Consider the following 19,702-nt stretch of genomic DNA (forward strand, 5'->3'; position numbering starts at 1 on the left):
CCGACTTCATAGCGGAGTACGCGGGAGACCAAGAGGGAAAGCCAACTACATGGGAACTATACGTAGATGGATCCTCAAACAAGACAGGAAGCGGTGCAGGCATAATACTAGCCAATGAAGGGGGAAAACAGATAGATGTTTCCCTCAAATTTAAATTTCCAGCTTCTAACAATCAGGCAGAATATGAAGCTCTGATTGCAGGATTAAAGCTAGTAGAAGAGGTCAGCACAACCAAAGTGCTAATATTCAGCGATTCCCAAGTAGTGACCTCCCAAATAAATGGAGAGTATCAGGCCAAAGACTCGAATATGAAAAGATACTTGGAAAAAACTCTGGAGCATCTCGGGCACTTTGCAGAAACCGAGATCAGACACATAACTCGGGATCTTAATAGCAGAGCAGACGCCCTCTCCAAGTTAGCAAGTACCAAACCAGGGGGGAATAGTAGAAGCTTGATCCAGGAAACTCTCCAAGAACCTTCTGTGGTGAAAACAGAGGACAAACAGGAAGTCCTTGAAGTGACCGGGTTAAACCTCAGATGGATGAATCCCTTGGTCGAATACCTAAAATTCGACATCCTTCCCAAAGAGGAAAAAGAGGCCAAGAAAATTCGGAGGGAAGCACAATACTACACTTTGGTGAAAAATACCCTCTATAAAAGAGGAATATCAACACCATTGCTAAAGTGCGTACCGACCTCAAGGACAACTGAAGTACTAGAGGAGGTTCATAATGGAATCTGCGGAAACCACCTCGGAGCCAGGTCGCTAGCAAGAAAGGTAATCCGAGCAGGGTTCTATTGGCCGACCTTGCAGAAGGATGCCATAGAATTTGTGAAGAAATGCCAACCATGCCAGATGCACGCAAATTTCCACGTGGCTCCACCAGAGGAGCTAATCAGTATAACTTCTCCATGGCCTTTCGCAAAATGGGGGATGGACCTGTTAGGACCTTTTCCCCAGGCCCCAGGACAAGTCAAATACTTAATTGTGGGAATAGACTACTTCACAAAGTGGATAGAAGCAGAACCATTGGCCACTATCACTACCCAGAGAAGTCGGAGGTTCCTCTACAAAAATATCATCGCAAGGTATGGGATACCCTATTCCATTACTACAGATAATGGAACCCAGTTCACCGACTCTACCTTCAGAAACCTAGTGGCCAGTATGAAAATCAAACACCAATTCACCTCGGTGGAACATCCACATGCAAATGGACAAGTTGAGGCAGCTAACAAAGTCATACTGGCAGGACTAAAGAAAAGACTACAAGATGCAAAAGGAGCTTGGGCTGAGGAGCTCCCGCAAGTGTTATGGGCCTACCGGACGACGCCACAATCCACCACAGGAGAAACACCCTTCCGACTTGTCTACGGCATAGAAGCCATGATACCAGTAGAAATCAGCGAACAAAGTCCAAGGGTGATCCTCCATGATGAGGTCGGAAATACACAGGGGCACAAAGAGGAGCTTGAATTGCTCCCCGAAGTCCGAGAGCAAGCCCAGATAAGAGAAGCAGCGTTGAAACAAAGGATGACCACCAGGTACAACAGAAAAGTCATTCGAAGGAGTTTCACCCCAGACGACTTGGTCTTGATCAGAAACGACATTGGAGTCAACAAATCTGGGAAGGAAAACTCGTTGCCAATTGGAAGGGACCATACAAAATTAGTGAAGTCCTAGGAAAGGGTTATTACAAAGTGACCGACTTGAGCAGAGCCGAGTTACCTAGGTCTTAGCATGCTTGTAACATGAAAAGGTACTACAGTTAAAAGTGAACTTTACTCCCTGATGTACTTTTTTCCCAACTTCATGATTTTTTCCCAAAAGAGGGTTTTTTCTGAAGGGGGGTTTTTAACGAGGCATCATAGCAGAGACTAAGGGGTCATAGATAGTGAAAAGTCCTTAGTAGCAGTAAAAGTACCTTCGCAAATAAATAAAGATCTTTTATCTCTTATAAATTCCTTTTCGTTTTTCTTTCTACGAAACGCGCCGACTTAAGCTCGACAAAGCGTGAAAATCCCATGACCGACCTAGATGGTCGTCAGGATAAAACGACGAGGTACAAGTCGGCGTAAAGAGGTTATAAAAGTTGATCGTGAGAAACTCGGAAACATTCTGACTCATAAGTCGAAATGAAAAACCGAGCAGCAAAGAAAACGCATCACAAAAATAACCTAAGTCATAGGAACTCAATAAATGAAAAATTTGAGTATAAGGAATACCAAAAAAGAGATCAAAAAACCTATCAAAAGCGCCAAAGCTAAAGGCTGTCCTAAGTTCTTAAGGAAAAAAGAAACTCAAAGGAAAGGACAGCCAGCCAAGAAAGAGGGTTTTCAAAATAAGGATCGAAGGGGTTTTCCAAAAAACCTAAAATCAGAAAAACATGCACACAAAAAGACAAAGAAAGGTAACTTAAAACCCTTATCCAAAAAAGGGTATTTTTTTTATAACTTAAACCCTTTATCCAAAAAAGGGTATTTCTAAGCGTTTTGTTTATGGCCCTAAAAGGCCAAAGAGAATGTCAACAAACTACCACCACTACAAAAAAAAATAAAGAGTTTAAAAAAGAGGAGACCCACAGGCCGGGCCCCATATAGCCACAATCATTTTTTCAAAGAGGATCACCACTAGAATCAGGAAGAGTAGTCGGAGCGCCATCAGGACCAGGGAGAGAAGTATCCATAGGAGACGAAGAGGAGGTTCCGGGAGCTTTCGAGGAACTCGAGGCATCCTTTGGTCGGGGAGGAGACTCCATTATCCTCTGCCCCGAGTCTTCAAATCTGACTCGATGACATATTGGGGAGAGGGAGGAGAAACTATAGCCCCGTCAATGACGACCTTGTCTGGATCCAAAGGCGAGAGATCCAGGTCGGGAGCAAGGACTCCGACCTGTTCCTTAAAGATCCTCCATGCTTCCTCGGCCCCGTCAGCAATGGAGTCCTCCAACTTGGTAAAGTCATTCCGAGCCTTCAGAAAATCCTTCTTCACCGCCACAAGGTCCTCGAACAAACTTGAATAGCTCTCTTGGGCCTTCAACCTCAAGCCCTCCTCCATGTTGCATTGGGCCTGCAACTTACTCTCCTTCTCCCGGAGAACGCCCCTCTCCTCCCTCAATTTGGCGACCTCCTCCTTCAGTCCCTTCTCCTGCTCCTGATATATGAGAAGCCTCCCCTCCAACTCTTCAACCCTCGAGGTTGAACCCAGAGAGCTAAGAGGAGTCTTCTCAAAAATATCAAGGAACTTTGTGCACACTCCCGCTGTCCTGATACTCTCCTGAGCTAGAATAGTGAGATGGTTTCGGATAGAAACATCATCCATACCTATACGGGTATGAGGATAGATGTACTTCCGAACAAATTGAGGCGCATCCACTTTAGCCTCACCTTCAAAAGAAGAGCTAGACTCTAAAGTCTTGCGCTTCTTTTTTTCTGGCTCAGGAGAAGATCGGGGAGGAGGAGACGGCCGAGAAGGAGCCGAAGAAGGAATAACAATAGGTCGGGAAGGAGTCCCCAAATTGCGGGAAGAAGGAGGAGGAGAAGGAAGAGGAGAGTTAGTTACCCTGGCGCCACCAACCCTAGCGCGGGATCTCGCCTTGAACTTCTGAACCCTCTGGTAAGATTCCCTGGAATTCTTTTTTGCCATCTCTGTAAAAAATAATAGGTAGCTAAAGTTATCAAAACAAGTCGGAAGAAGCGAAGTCAGAAAACATAAACAAAGCAAAAGCTACCTAATTGTGTCTGGACAAAAGTCGGAGTCCCTTGGAGAAACTTTTTAGTATCCAGATAAGGGGCCCTCCCCCACACTTCTCGGAGGAACCCCACAATGGCTGCCTCCACTTCATCCAGGTCATCCAAACTATATTTCTCACAGAGGGAGGCCTCTAACCAGTACAGAGGAAAGCGAGGAGAAGAACTCTCATCCAGGAAAAAGGGGTGGTGACCCTCTACAGCTTGAACTTTGAAAAAATAATTTTTAAAGTCATGGAATGTTCCGGGGGTTACCTGAAACTGTAGATCGATCTCGGATGAGATCTTCTGTGCTGGTCGGAGCTGACGTGTCCTGCTGGCTGGTGGCGGCCGGAGCTGTTGTGGCCGACTTGTTGGACTTGCTGCACTACTGATCCTTGGTCACCGGAGGGTGGGGGGGTACCTGCAAGAGACTCCGATGCTTAAGTTAGCATGGGTATTAAGCAGGTTTATGTAGAATCAGAGTATGAGTTATACCTAGGTGCTCCAGTGTATTTATAATGGTGAGAAGTGACCTTCTTAGATAAGATAAGTTAGTTATCTTATCCTATCTTATCTTATCTTTGGATGGGGTCAGCTTATCTTCAAGGGAACCGCCTTTATCTCTATAGGCTTGGACTGCCTTTGGATTTGGGTCGTGTTCCTCTATTTGGGCCCTTTATTGGGCTTTCCTGCCGAGTTCTTCGTAAAGAGGTCGGTCCGTTTGACCTGAACAGGTCGGTCGCTTTGCTACTGAACATCCCGGTTCGGACAGCTCGACCCAGGGTATGAACAGTGCCCCTGCTTGAGCTCGGTCTTCTTTTTGAGGCCGAGTTCTTGACTTCAGTCCTTCTTTAGTGAAGCCGAACTCAAGCATTTTGTCGATTCCTTTGTAGAAGCTTTTTTGAATGTAGAACGTTTTTTCCTCTAAAAGCGCGCGCTTTTATTTCGGCGCTTTGGGAACGTGCGTGGGTTTAATGCCTTCATTTAATTTTAACATTAATTGCCCCGTTTCCCTTTTGGTTTTTGATTTTGAAAATCCCAGAAACGGTTTCTCTCCCTCGCCCTTTTCGTAACTTCTTTGCACTTATTCCTTTATTCTCTGCTTTTCACCCTTGTTTCAATTTTTCTTGCGTTGCGGTGTCTGAAGCTTCTGTTTTCTCCTGGAGTTTCGCGTTTCTCTCTGTGATACTGCTTTTGTTCGTACTTTCTGCTCGTGAGGGGGCGATTCCAGATTTCGTCTTTTCATTCTCAATTTTCTTGAAGCTTGCTGCTTTTTCCAGGTTGGTGCTAGCTTTCTTGTTTCTTTTATGGCTTCGTCTTCAGTTTTGATTTTGCATGTTTGAAAGTTTGAATCTTTTTCTTGGTCTTGTATTTGCTTGTCACTTATAATGCCTTCTCTTGGTATTTTCGTCGAGGCTTTCTAGGATTTTGTTGCTTCTGGTTGTTTCCTGTCTGGTACCGATAGAAAGTCTGCATTTTCCTTGCTTTGTTTGGAGATTTCTTTTTCGTCTGATTCTGAAAAAGTTTGCACCTTTGATGATTTCCTCTTGGCGTTCTTTGATTTTGGAAATGCTTTTTGCTTGGTAGACTGTAATTTCTGTGTTTTACTGTGATTCAAAAATGTTTGCTGTTTGAATGCTTTCTGAGAGATGCTGGGATGCGAGCTGTAGATTTTTCCTGAAAACCTTGCCTGATTATTGCCTCCAAAGGATGCCCCAGGACTTTGGTTTGGGTCTTGGGGTTTTCCTTTTTCTGCGTGTTCGTCTGTATCGTGTTTGAGTTGTTTTCTCCCTTGTCCGAGATGTTTTTAGTAATCCCATCTTTTTTCTTACTTGTAGGATTAGTTGGCCTCATGTCTTCTCGCAATAACATTGTAGAGATGTCTTCCAGAGTTCCCGAGGGGATGTCCGATTGGCTGGACTCCCTTGTCTTGTTGTGTGTTTCCATTGTGGATGCTGAATTTTGCACAGAGCTGCGGAAGCGCCATAGGATTTGTGGCAGTAGTGCCCGCGAGGGGGATTATGAGCTTGTTGCTCCTGATTCCGATGAGAGAGTTTGTTTTCCGACCTCCGTCGAGGGGGGCCATCCTTCCTTCTATGCTTATGAATACTTCTTCAGTCAATTAAACCCTTTTACTGCTTTTGAAACTGACTTGTTGTGGTCCTGTAATATTGCTCCGTCCCAGCTTCATCCAAACTCCTGGGGTTTTATCAAAATATTTCAACTTCTTTGTCAGGAGTTGGACATAACACCTTCTGAAACTCTTTTCCTTTATCTTTTTGTCTTGGCTAAACCTGGAGGTTCCTCCAAAAAGAAAGCTTCCTGGGTTTCTTTCAGGTCGGCCCAGGGGCATAAAGTTTTTGCCATGTATGATGAGTCGTTTAAAGATTTTAAGAACTACTTCTTCCGGGTCCATGCCATTGAGGGGGTTCGCCCCTTTTTTCTAGACGAAAATGATGAACCTGCTTTTCCTCTGGAGTGGCAAAGGAATGTAAGAGTGCCACGTTATACGTGGGAAATGCTTAGTGAGGTTGAACGGGCCTTTGTGGTCGTTCTTGAAGATTTGTGGGGGAAGCCACCCCACCTGGACACGAAGAGATTTTTGAGTGATCCATCGTTGGTTCGGGCTGCTTTGGGTACTGCCTGATTTATTTTATAGTTGCTCCCGGGCTGTGTTTCTCCTGTGTTGTAACTTGTCTTTGTTTTTTGTCTTTTTCAGAGATGTCAAAGAATAACGATTCTATGAGGGCCTATAAGAAGGCGAAGAAGGCGACCGCAACACTAAACCTCTCGGCCAAAGCGGCTGGAGAGGGATCTTCTCAGCCTCTGGTTAAACCTCCTATACCGAGTTCTCCCGGACCGAGGAGAGCAATTCCTACTCCTCGGGTCCGTCAGGTTGATCCTCCACAATCTTCCGTTGCGGCTTCTGGTCCCCCTCTTAGTAAGAAGCAAAGAACAGCTGAACCTTTCAACCTTGACGCTCCTGACTTTGATGCAGTTGAGTTTGTAGATCAACAAGTTGGTCCTTATGGTGTTCTTCCTATGGACGACGTGTCGATTCTTCATCATTTTGACTATATTACCCGGAGTGGCATCAAGTTGGCACACATGGGGGCGGCCCTATATCGGACTGCTCAAAGTCTTCCTCTCCATGCCACTAAAGCTTTTATGGAGGAGGCCAAACAGGAGTTTGATCGGATGAAGGATTTGAAGGGGGAGCTTGAAGTAAGGGTGGCCAAGTTGGAGAAAGATTTGGAAAATGAAAAGGCTATTTCTGCTTCATTCGCTGGCTCTTTGAAATTGGCCGAGCACACGGCTATGCGGCATAAGGATAGTTATTTGACGTCCTACCGGGAGGTGTTGCGCCTAAGGGAAGAATTGGAGAGTGCCCGGGAGAATTACTCTGAACTTCAAGGTCACCTTGTTGGCAGTGTAACTGCTGCCTATGAAAACCCGAAGGCACAAGTTCGGGTTATTGCTCCCGAGGCTGACCTGAGCCTCTTTAGCTTGGAGAACGTTGTCAGGGATGGCAAGGTTGTCCCTGATGACGAGGATGAGGATGATGTCGATCCTCCCCCTGTAACCTCTACCAAGGTGTCGACTTCTGCTGCCCCTGCCGAGGTTGGCCCTCCTGTTTCTGATCCCGACTGCCAGATTTTGAATCGGAATGACGGTACAGTAGATGCCGTTCCTCTCCAGACTCGGCCTCCGTCTCCTCGGCCTGATGCTGCTAAAAAGTCTTCTGATTCTTAGATTTTTATTTGTAGTTGGCCCAGCTTGTGGGCTTTTTTAAACTCTTTATGTTTTGCTGACGCTTTCCTGTTGCTTGCCCAGCAACTTTTGTTATAAAAACAAATGGTAGCATGCTTTAGCTTCTTTGCGGTAGATTTTGGTTGCCTCCGAGGCTTTTTAGCCTTGATAACTTTGTCTTTTGCGCTTGACTTTTCTTTTTCTGTGAATGTTGGAACCCTACAGCTTAACCTCTTTTGGATTATTTTCGTATTTTGTATTTTGAATCCTTTGTGGTTGTGGCTAGGTAGGTCTAACTTGATTTTTTGGTTCGTTCTCGCTCTGGTTTATTTCTGACGATTCGTAACCGATTCCTTCAAGTTGGTCCCCGAGTTGTTTTCGCAGTCCATTTCTAAGTTATATTTGTAGTCCCTTTCCTGGATCTTTTGTCAGGTCTCCTTTGGGAATTGTTTTGATAACTTGTTTGTAGTAGGAGTCCGGCTTGGTAATATCGGTCTTCTTTAAGTTATTTGTAGTTCTCTTTCTTGGATCTTTGTCAGATCTTTTTTAGGGACTACTTTGATAACTTTTAAGTAGTAGTAGGAGTCCGACTTGGTTATATCAGTCTCATTTAAGTTATTTGTAGTCCTCTTTCTTGGATCTTTGTCAGATCTCTTTCAGGGACTACTTGGATAACTTTTAGTAGTAGTAGGAGTCCGACTTGGTTATATTGGTCTCCTTTAAGTTATTTGTAGTCCTCTTTCTTGGATCTTTGTCAGATCTCTTTCAGGGACTACTTGGATAACTTTTAGTAGTAGTAGGAGTCCGACTTGGTTATATCGGTCTCCTTTAAGTTATTTGTAGTCCTCTTTCTTGGATCTTTGTCAGATCTCTTTCAGGGACTACTTGGATAACTTTTAGTAGTAGTAGGAGTCCGACTTGGTTATATCGGTCTCCTTTAAGTTATTTGTAGTCCTCTTTCTTGGATATTTGTCAGATCTCTTTCAGGGACTACTTGGATAACTTTTAGTTTGTAGTAGGAGTCCGACTTGGTTATATCGGTCTCCTTTAAGTTATTTGTAGTCCTCTTTCTTGGATCTTTGTCAGATCTCTTTCAGGGACTACTTGGATAACTTTTAGTTTGGGCTGACTTTGTTATGTCGAGCCCTTCTAAGTTAAAGTAATCCTCTTTAATAGGGTTGGCCAGACCTCTTTCCAGGGTTTACTTATAACTTGGGTTGACTTGGTCCGACTTGGCAATGTCGGCCAGTCTTTAAAGTTATTATTTTAGCGATCCGTAAGACCTCGTCAGGTTCTTTTTAAGATTGATTTCGATAACTTCTTGCATTATTCTGTGTTCATCTTTGCCGATTTGTAGAAAGTGATTGTCATCTCTAGGTCGTCTTTTGGGTGAATCGCGTTTTCACCTTTATCGGACGATTTGTCTTTATCGTGATCGTACAGTGAAATTGTTTTTCACTTTATGTCGATCTGTCGCTTTATAATCGAACGATGAATGCTTCAGATTAATGCGTCTTGAAATCTTTGTAGAATATCTCAAAAATATTTTATTTAAAAGAAAAGGTAGAAATATATACATATGGGATCGTCTGAGTCTCAATTTGGTGCCTCATTAAAAAACCTTTTCAGGAAAAAGAGTGCATCCAATGATGAGATCTTTTGTATACTTTTTTCTAACTGTAGTACCTTCTAAGATTGTAGGCGTGCCATGACCTGGGAAGCTCCCGTCCATCGAGTTCGGACAGTCTGTAGTAGCCCTTTCCAAGCACTTCTATAACTCGGTAGGGTCCTTTCCAGTTTGCTGCCAGCTTTCCCTCTCCTGGTCGAGTTGTTCCGATATCATTTCGGATTAGGACGAGATCATTTTCTGTGAAACTTCTCGGCACCACCTTTTGATTATATCTGGAAGCCATTCGACGTTTTAGAGCTTCTTCCCTGATTCGAGCTCTTTCTTGGGTTTCGGGTAACAAGTCGAGCTCTTCTCTCTGAAGTTGGAAGTTCGCTCCTTCATTGTAGTGAACTACTCTTGGCGATCCTTCCTTGATTTCTACTGGAATCATTGCTTCTGTTCCGTATGCTAATCGGAAGGGGGATTCCTTCGTGGTTGAATGTGGAGTTGTTCGATATGCCCATAGGACCTGTGGCAGCTCTTCTGCCCAGGTTCCCTTTGCATTTTGTAATCTCCGTTTTAGTCCAGCCAATATGACTTTGTTAGCCGCTTCGGCCTGTCCATTGGCTTGTGGATGCTCGACGGAAGTGTACTGGTGCTTTATATTCAGGTCGGCTACTAGTTTTCTGAAGCCTGCGTCTGTGAATTGAGTGCCATTATCTGTAGTTATTGAATATGGAATCCCGAATCTTGTGACGATGTTTCTATATAAGAATTTCCGACTTCTTTGAGCGGTGGCATTGGCTAGGGGTTCTGTTTCGATCCACTTTGTAAAGTAATCTACGCCCACTATGAGAAATTTAACTTGTCCTGACCCCTGTGGGAAGGGGCCGAGAAGGTCGAGTCCCCATTTTGCGAATGGCCAAGGTGAAGTCACGTTGATGAGCTCTTCTGGTGGGGCGATGTGAAAGTTGGCATGTTTTTGACATGGCGGACATGTCTTTACAAATTCTGTGGCTTCTTTTTGTAAAGTTGGCCAATAGAATCCTGCCCGGAGTACTTTTTTGGTGAGAGCTCGCGCTCCGAGATGATTACCACAAATGCCGCTATGTATTTCTTCTAGCACTTCCTTTGTGTTGGAGGTCGGTACACATTTTAGTAAAGGTATTGAGATTCCTCTTTTGTATAGGATGTTGTTTATGATGGTGTAGTACTGTGCCTCCCTTTTTAACTTATTTGCCTCCTTTTCTTCTGCGGGGAGTATTCCTTCTTTGAGGTAATTGATTATGGGAGTCATCTATCCTTGGTCCTGACTTGTTATGGCCAGGACTTGTTCCTCTTCCGAGATTGATAGGTTTTGCAACATTTCCTGGATGAGGCTTCTATTGTTGCCCCCTGGTTTAGTGCTGGCTAGTTTTGAGAGTGCATCAGCTCGGGCATTTCGTTCGCGGGGTATGTGGCAGATTATATATTCCCCAACTTGTCCGAGCAGTTCCTTGGTTTTATCCAAATATTTTTTCATGGTGGGATCTTTGGCTTGGTAGCTCCCTGTTATTTGTGATGTGACTACTTGTGAATCGCTGTAAATATTGAGTTTTTGAGCTCTGACCTCTTTAGCCAGCTTCAAACCCGCTAACAGTGCTTCATATTCTGCCTGGTTATTGGAGGCCGGGAACCCGAACTTGAGGGAGAGCTCAACTTGGGTTCCTTGGTTGCTTTCTATTATCACGCCTGCGCCGCTTCCAGTTTTATTTGAGGAGCCATCCACATAGAGATTCCATTCTGTGGGAGTTTCCGGGGTATCTGTGAATTCTGCGATGAAGTCGGTCAGATATTGTGATTTGATGGCCGTCCGAGCTTCATATTGGAGGTCGAACTCTGATAACTCGACTGCCCATTGTAGGATTCTACCTGCTAAATCTGTTTTCTGCAGTATTCCTTTTATGGGTTGGTTAGTTCTGACCTTAATGGTATGAGCCTGAAAGTATGGGCGGAGTCGTCGAGATGTTAAGATGAGGGTATAGGCAAATTTTTCTATTTTCTGGTAATTCAGCTCAGATCCCTGTAGTGCTTTGCTAATGAAGTAGACGGGTTGTTGCCCATTTTCGTCTTCTCTGACTAGTACTGAGGCTATCGCTCAGCTTCCTACCGCGAGATATAGTATAAGTGGTTCTCCTTCTTGTGGTCGAGATAGGATAGGTGGCCGTCCTAAGAACTCCTTGAAGTCCCGGAAAGCTTGCTCACATTCTGTCGTCCATTCGAACTGTTTTCCCTTTCTTAAAGTAGCATAGAAGGGGAGAGATCTTATCGCAGCTCCTGCTAAGAATCGGGATAGGGCGGCCAATCTCCCGTTGAGTTGCTGTACCTCTTTGACACAGGTTGGGCTCTTCATGTTGAGTATAGCTTGACATTTGTCTGGATTTGCCTCGATTCCCCTTTGTGTGAGCATGAATCCCAAGAATTTGCCTGCTTCAACGGCGAAGGTACATTTTGCGGGGTTGAGTCGCATGTCATGTTTCCTTATAGTGTTGAATACTTGGGACAGGTTGGACAATAATGTATTTTCGCTTTGTGTTTTTATCAACATGTCGTCCACATAAACTTCCATGATTTTTCCGATGTGAGCAGAGAAGACTTTATTCATTAACCTTTGATAAGTAGCTCCCGCATTTTTGAGACCGAAAGGCATCACGATGTAGCAGTAGTTCGCCTTTGGTGTCAAGAATGATGTTTTTTCTTGATCTGGTGGATACATGGGGATTTGGTTATATCCTGAATAGGCGTCCATAAATGATAGGTATCTATATCCGGAGGAAGCATCTACCAGGGCGTCAATACTTGGGAGTGGATATGGATCTTTTGGGCAGGCTTTGTTGAGATCGGTGTAATCGGTACACATGCGCCACTTTCCATTTGATTTTTTCACCAGAACAACGTTGGCTAGCCATAGTGGGTACTTGACTTCTCTTATGAATCCTGCCTCCAGTAGCGTTTGCACTTGTTCTTCCACAGCTCGGGATCGCTCTGGTCCGAGTTTTCTTCGCTTCTGCTGTACCGGCCGAGATCTTGGATAGACCGCCAACTTGTGGCACATTAACTTAGGGTTTATGCCTGGCATGTCTGCGGCTTTCCATGCGAAGAGGTCGGCATTATCTCGCAGAAATTGTATCAGTGAGTTTTTTGAATCTCCTCTTAGGACCGTGCCGATATTAGTCGTTTTATCCGGGGTATCTCCAATCTGAACCTTCTCTATCTCGCCTTCTGGGTGCGGACGAAGTTCCTCCCGACGCTGAGCTCCGCCAAGCTCAATTGTATGAAACTCTTCTCCCCTTCCTTTGAGGTTTAAGCTCTCGTTATAGCAACGACGTGCCATCCTTTGATCTGCTTTTACAGTGGCTATCCCCTCTGTAGTTGGGAATTTCATGCATAGATGTGGGGTTGAGACTATTGCGCCGAGTTGATTGAGTGTTGTCCGACCTATGAGAGCATTGTAGGCTGAACTTACGTCGACTACTATGTAGTCTATTTTGAGGGTCCTAGATTGGTTTCCTTTTCCAAAAGTAGTGTGTAGCGATACGTATCCCAACGGTTGTATCGGGGTGTCTCCTAGTCCAAACAGATTATTCGGGTATGCTCTAAGTTCCCTTTCGTCTAAACCGAGTTTGTCGAAAGCTGTTTTGAATAAGATGTCGGCAGAACTCCCTTGGTCCACTAGTGTGCGGTGTAGATTGGCGTTTGCTAATATAATTGTGATGACCATGGGATCGTCGTGTCCCGGAATGATGCCGGATGCATCCTCTTTAGTAAATGTTATCGCCGGGATGTCGGGTGCTTCCTCCTTTCCCTCAACGTGGTATACTTCTTTGAGATATCTCTTTCGGGATGATTTGGAGATCCCACCTCCTGCGAACCCGCCATGTATCATGTGGACGTGTCTTTCGGGTGTTCGAGGTGACCGTTCAGTTCGTCCATTATCTTCGTCTCTCCGTCTTTTTCTTTGGTCATCATCCCGGGTGGCCAGAAATCGATCTAATTTGCCTTCTCTTACCAATTTTTCTATGATGTTTTTCAAGTCGAAGCATTCGTTGGTAGAGTGCCCTTGAATTCGGTGGTATTCACAATATTCCTTCCGATTTCCTCCTCCCCTTTTGCCTTTGAGTGGTCGTGCTGGGGGAATTTTCTCTGTATGGCAGACTTCTTTGTATATGTCGACCAAGGATGCTTTGAGAGGAGTATAGTTGTGGTACTTTTTGATCTTCTCACCTTGTCGATCTTCTTTCTTTTTGGAGTCCTTGTCTTTGTCTCGGTAGGAGGCCCCATATTTTGAGGTTTCTCCCAACCGAGCGTTCTCTTCCATGTTGATGTATTTTTCTGCTCGCTCTTGTACTTCGTCTAAGGAGGTAGGATACTTTTTTGATATGGATTGGCTGAAAGGCCCTTCTCGTAAGCCATTGATAAGCCCCATGATGGCAGCCTCTGTTGGTAAACTTTGTATGTCCATGCACGTTTTGTTGAATCTTTCCATGTAGTTGCGGAGGCTCTCCCGATCTCCTTGCTTGATCCCTAGTAAACTGGGTGCGTGCTTGGCCTTATCTTTCTGGATGGAGAATCTGGCCAGGTCGTCAAAGTTTGTGATGGACTTCGGAGGTAGGTTGTCGAACCATCTGATCGCCGTTTTTGTGAGAGTTGTTGGAAAGGCTTTGCAGCGAATGGCGTCTGAGGCATCGGTAAGGTACATCCTGCTCCTAAAATTGCTAAGATGGTGGTTGGGATCTGTGGTGCCATCGTACAAAACCATATCCGGAAGCTTGAAGTCTTTTGGAATTTTGGTCTTCATAATTTCCCTGGTGAATGGGTCCTGTTCTTTGCGTGAAGTTTCCTCAGGAGTGGTCCGAGGAGCTTTCATTTTGAGGTCGGCCTCTAATTGCTGTAGTTTTTCTTCTAGTTCTCGTCGTCGCCGTACCTCTCTTTGCAGATCTTTTCCGATCTCCCGTTGTTGCTGGGTTTCTTTCTCAAGTTGTTTTAAACGTTCTTGGAGTGCTTCCATGGCTCCCGGATTTGGTGAGTTTTTGTCCCCGTTGGATCCTGGGGTATCCTTTAGCATAGTGTCCGCGTTTTTGTGCGGTGTTCTGTTTTCCAGATCTGAATCGTGGTCGTTGTCATGGTCGTCCGCCATGGTTTTGGGATGACTTCCAGGTCCCCGGCAACGGCGCCAATGTTCCGGGAGTTACCTGAAACTGTAGATCGATCTCGGATGAGATCTTCTGTGCTGGTCGGAGCTGACGTGTCCTGCTGGCTGGTGGCGGCCGGAGCTGTTGTGGCCGACTTGTTGGACTTGCTGCACTACTGATCCTTGGTCACCGGAGGGTGGGGGGTACCTGCAAGAGACTCCGATGCTTAAGTTAGCATGGGTATTAAGCAGGTTTATGTAGAATCAGAGTATGAGTTATACCTGGGTGCTCCAGTGTATTTATAATGGTGAGAAGTGACCTTCTTAGATAAGATAAGTTAGTTATCTTATCCTATCTTATCTTATCTTTGGATGGAGTCAGCTTATCTTCAAGGGAACCGCCTTTCTCTCTATAGGCTTGGACTGCCTTTGGATTTGGGTCGTGTTCCTCTATTTGGGCCCTTTATTGGGCTTTCCTGCCGAGTTCTTCGTAAAGAGGTCGGTCCGTTTGACCTGAACAGGTCGGTCACTTTGCTACTGAACATCCCGGTTCGGACAGCTCGACCTAGGGTATGAACAGAAGGATTCATCAAAAAGGGTGAAGACTCTCCGACCTTGTATAGCTCGGAAAGACACCCACAGTTGCTTGTTGTTTTACCCACTAAAGGGCTTAGTCATGTGGAAGAGGAAAAAGAAAATCTTCAAGGACGTTGGAAAGTCTAAAGCATGGCTAATGAAGTGGTAGATTTTCAGAAAACCCCAAGAGTTGGGGTGAAGCTGGGTAGGAGCAACTCGGCAGTGGCGCAGGACAGTCATCTCGAAATCAGAAAAAGGAAGAAAAACACCCAAACGGGTAATCATGCTCTCATACATATAGAAAAAATGAGGGGCCGCCTCAGTAGTCCTCGCAAAGCAAACCCGGTCTTCAGGACCCGGGACAACCAACTCATACTTCGGCTCATCCTCATCGAAAGTACAAATTCTATGATGGGTACGGAGATTGGTAATAAACTCAGTGTCTACCCAGGGTTCCTCTCCCAGAATGGTAGCATCCACCCATTGAGCGAGGGTTTCTATGGAAGTCATTCTTTCTTAAAAGGGTATGACGGAACCTACAAAGGAAAAAGAAAAGATCAAGAACAGGGTCTCTAAGGGGTACGGATTCAAACAGAAGCCTACAAGTCAACCTCTCTCTCTAAAAAATAAAAGCATGCAAACAGAAAGCACTTCATAAAAGAGAAGAGGAGAAAAAAACTGACCTTTGCCTGGAAAAAGGATAGAGAAAGATGAATGCCTTCAAACGAGAATTTCCCACTCACGGATAAGTTGAAAATTCGCAGAAACGAAATAACGAAAGAGAGGGAAAGTATTTATAAACACGTTAGGGGCAAAAGCGTAAAAGCAGAAGCAGTCATTAATGGGCGCACCGTTACCAAGGTAATTAATCCCTACGTGTAGATACACGAACCTCTAACGGACGCGACGTTTGATTAGATGCGACTGTGAAAATTCAAAAGTCACGGAAAGTCACGTCGGTTTTAAACGATCACGTCGATTCCTTCACAAGTCGGCTATGACCCCGAGTAGAATACTCGAACCCAAGTCTTGAAAGAAATTGGGCTCGAGTAGGGGCACTGTTCATACCCTGGCCCAACACTAAGGTTCAGGTCCAAACGAAAGACCCAATCCAAAGGATTGAGCCTCACCCCACACCGACCTTCCCCTAAAGAAGTCGGTTCGAGCCACGTCTTGCTATAAAAGAAGTCGGAGACGAGAGTTAGCTGGCAGATAAACACTCATTCCAATAGGTAACTGCCCCTAAAATCTCTCAACCCACTTCTAGGAGCCATATCCCAACTCCCCTAAGATAAAGGGACGGTTATCCACCTTAAAAGGTGGAACTACTTCAACGGTGGTTATTGGTTCACCACTATAAGTACACTGACACCCCTCAGGTATCTCTAAGTCCCAATACTCTCTAGACCTGCTCACACCCTTGCTGACTTAGGCATCAGAGTGTCTTTGCAGGTACCACCCCCCATTCGTTCATACTCACAAGTCGGACGGAGGCCCCCAAGGCGCAAACCCGCTCGAAGGCTTCCTTCCTCAGACGATTGGGCTAACCCAGCGAGTCCAGTCCAATAATCTCCGGTTATCCAACGTAACACATATATTTTGTTTACACTATAAATAAAATAAATAAAATAATATAAACAAAATATTAAAAAAGTCTATTAATGTTTGAAATAATAATAATAAGTATAAATTTAATTAAAATAATAAATATTTTTTATTTTTTATTATAAAATTGTTAAAATATAAAACTTAAATGAGTTATGTAAATCGATTTTACTTTTTAAAATAATTCAAAATAAACTATAAATACTTTTTTTTTAGTTATTCAATAGTCTATTCACGGCAACATCATGAATAAAAAAAAATAAATTATTATTTATTAAAATTGTATTAATTTAATAAATTAAAAATTATTCAACAAAATTATTTATTATATCATTTCAATAATTTTATCAAATTTAATTTTAATGAATATAAAATTAATTTATATATTTTATGAATTAAAATATCAATGCTTAAATCTTTTATATTAAAATTTATAATGATTAATCAAATTATTTAAGTTCAATTATTTTTTATGATAAAAAAATAAAACGAGGACTCATATTATATTTATACAAATAACAGCGCTAAAAAAATTATACAAGATCAATAGTTTAGAACCAAGTATTAATTCCTCGTTCGTAGAGCCACATTTTTTTCTGTCGTATTTAGGATGTAAACAAGAAACATATTAATTTTTTTAAGTCAATTTTATTTAAAGTGTAAATGAGATACTTATATATCTATTTAATTTTTATGATAGACTATTGGATAACTAAAAAGACAGTATTTATAGTTTATTTTGAATTATTTTAAAAAATAAAATCAATTTACATAACTCATCTAAGTTTTATGTTTTAACAATTTTATAATAAAAAATATCAAATATTTATTATTTTAATTAATTTTATACTTATTATTATTATTATTTCAGACACTAATAGACTTTTTTAATATTTTGTTTAGATTATTTTATTTATTTTATTCCATTTATATTAAAAACAAGATATATATATATATATATATATATATATATATATATATATATATATATATATATATCTTGTTTTTAATATAAATGAAATAAATAATATTACATTAATTAATAAATATTTTTATAATAATATATTTTGATAAATAAAATATTTAATTTATTTATTAAAAAATTTTTCAAAATTTTTATTATTATAATAAATTATTATAATAAAATTTTTATTATATTACTTTAATTTAATCTTTTTTTTTCATTTAAAAAATATAGCCTCCAATAATCTTTAACAATTGACACATAAGTACAGCATGTTATATTAATTTTTTGGGTAAACACCGTAGAATTTTTTCTGAATTAAATATGGTGATCGCTATGGTGCCTACAAATGTTTGCCTAACTTTCTAAAAGGGTTAAAAATTAATATTTAATTTTAAAAATATAAAAATAAATAATTATTAAATATTCAAAAATTACTATAATAAATAAAATAGACAAAAGATAGACACCATACTATATACTATATGCACCATAGAATTCACCGATAAATATATATCATTCTTTGTACTTTATGACTGGAAATTTTAAGGAAGTGGTGGCAGATAGAGTATCGGTTTCTGAAAATAAGTGCCTGCATTCCTAGGACATTTGCTTTTGTTCAAAAGTAAAGGATTTGATTAATTGTAATGACTGCATGATTTAGGAATCCAATATTATACATTTTTATGCATTGCTTAGTGTTTTCTCCAGAGCATGAGAAACCTTGGAGAACATGAATTGGTGGTGCCTGCTGCATCTTACACATTAGACTATGAAAAACCTCTACGACCACCCTAACACCCGGACCCAATATCAGGACCAGTCACACAATAGATAACGGGAATAAGAGTTGAACAAAAGAACTGACAAAAACAAACATTCGGTGAGCAATAAACATGGTCTTTGATTTAATGAATAGTCGATCCATATAAGAAACTTGGAAGACCTAAATGGCACGGCGAAACCAAGCTTTCATGGTAAACATGGCGGTCTCCGGGACCTATGTAGTAAATCCATTGTGTTAGCTTGAAAGAATTTGCCCTAAGCATAACTAATTTGAAGGAGGATATAGAATCAGGAGATCTCGGACAAAAGGAAACAGCCAGATCTGGACAAAACCGTGCGCAACTAATCGTATATACCTTATCCTCACTAGATATGGTGACCAACTTAGTCCAAGACTCTTGAACCCCATACTTCTTCATCACCCACAAAACCAGACGACTCTTGTTTTCATTGAAACAAACAGAAAGGCTGTCCCTCCAGACACCCAACACAGGAAAAAAATGGTCGTCACTATCATTCCTGTTAGGGAGGGACATTTGGCAAAAATTTTCGTTGGCCAAGTCAAAGGAAATGATTTTCCATTTGGAAAGGTTGCCTTGCGGCCGAGCTGCCCAATTGAGAGTGCCATTCACAAACTTCCCTGTCCATTCCCAGGGTTGCTCAAATGGAAGATCTTGATTGATGGTTGTGCAAGAATTCGAACCGAAGGTGTGAACTTTGTGGCCGTGTTCCCAATAACAATCAAGAAACTTGTACTTATCATGCACATGATCATAGCCAAAACCATGCACGCAACCCTCTTGCACAATTTTCAACCAATCGGATACCGATCCGGTACAAGGGTTCCACAATCTGATGGATTTACAGCGGCGAGTCGCACGGCACCTGAACTTGCCCTTGAGCAAGCCGATGCAGAGTAAGCCATTGCAGGAACCAAAGATTTCCAGTTCATCATCAGTCTGGAAGCAGGTATCTTCGGTAAAAGCGGATGCGGATGGGTTCTTGAAGAAAGATTGTACGGAGTAAAATCGAATTTTGTCCCTTCGACTTATGTCACTTCCCAAGCACGCCAGTCGCGGGCGGATCCTGGTTGGATCTGAGGTTGAGCGGTGAAGCTGTTTTTTGGCGAATTTGGAGCTGGAAATTAGTGCATTCCATGACTTGCACACAATCTTGAATTTCACAAGGGAACTCGCCGGAACCCTCACCAGGATCTCCTCAATCAGGTCGCCCAGAAGGATTGTGCTTTCGAGCAGGTTCCCGCTCATACTCACAAATCCCTTGGCGTGGCTTTGGTATGGTAATCCAATTTGTTACCACCTTATTTTGTTTTCAAGTTGCTTTTATTCTTAAGCCTTTTAAAGGGGTCAAGGGTTCACCCTTCTCGTAGTAGATGAGGCACTTTTTTTTTTAATATATATCGAATTATTAATATTCTATTTAATATTAATATATTAGTATTAATATATTTAGTTATATAAGTATATATAACAACGTATAATAATATAA

General features: G+C 42.4%; 1 protein-coding gene across 1 annotated transcript; it reads right to left on the reverse strand.

Moving 5' to 3' along the window:
* Nucleotides 1–18,292: 18,292 nt before the first annotated feature.
* Nucleotides 18,293–19,489, reverse strand: LOC107618302 (F-box/kelch-repeat protein At3g23880-like). The gene has a single exon (XM_016320326.3). It carries the CDS (start codon nucleotides 19,459–19,461, stop codon nucleotides 18,316–18,318), a length of 1,146 nt encoding a protein of 381 aa, XP_016175812.1. The 5' UTR covers nucleotides 19,462–19,489; the 3' UTR covers nucleotides 18,293–18,315.
* Nucleotides 19,490–19,702: the final 213 nt, after the last annotated feature.

Source organism: Arachis ipaensis, chromosome B9 (genome assembly GCF_059453495.1).
Source record: "Arachis ipaensis isolate K30076 ecotype BB chromosome B9, ASM5945349v1, whole genome shotgun sequence".
In the NCBI taxonomy this organism is placed as follows: domain Eukaryota; kingdom Viridiplantae; phylum Streptophyta; class Magnoliopsida; order Fabales; family Fabaceae; genus Arachis; species Arachis ipaensis.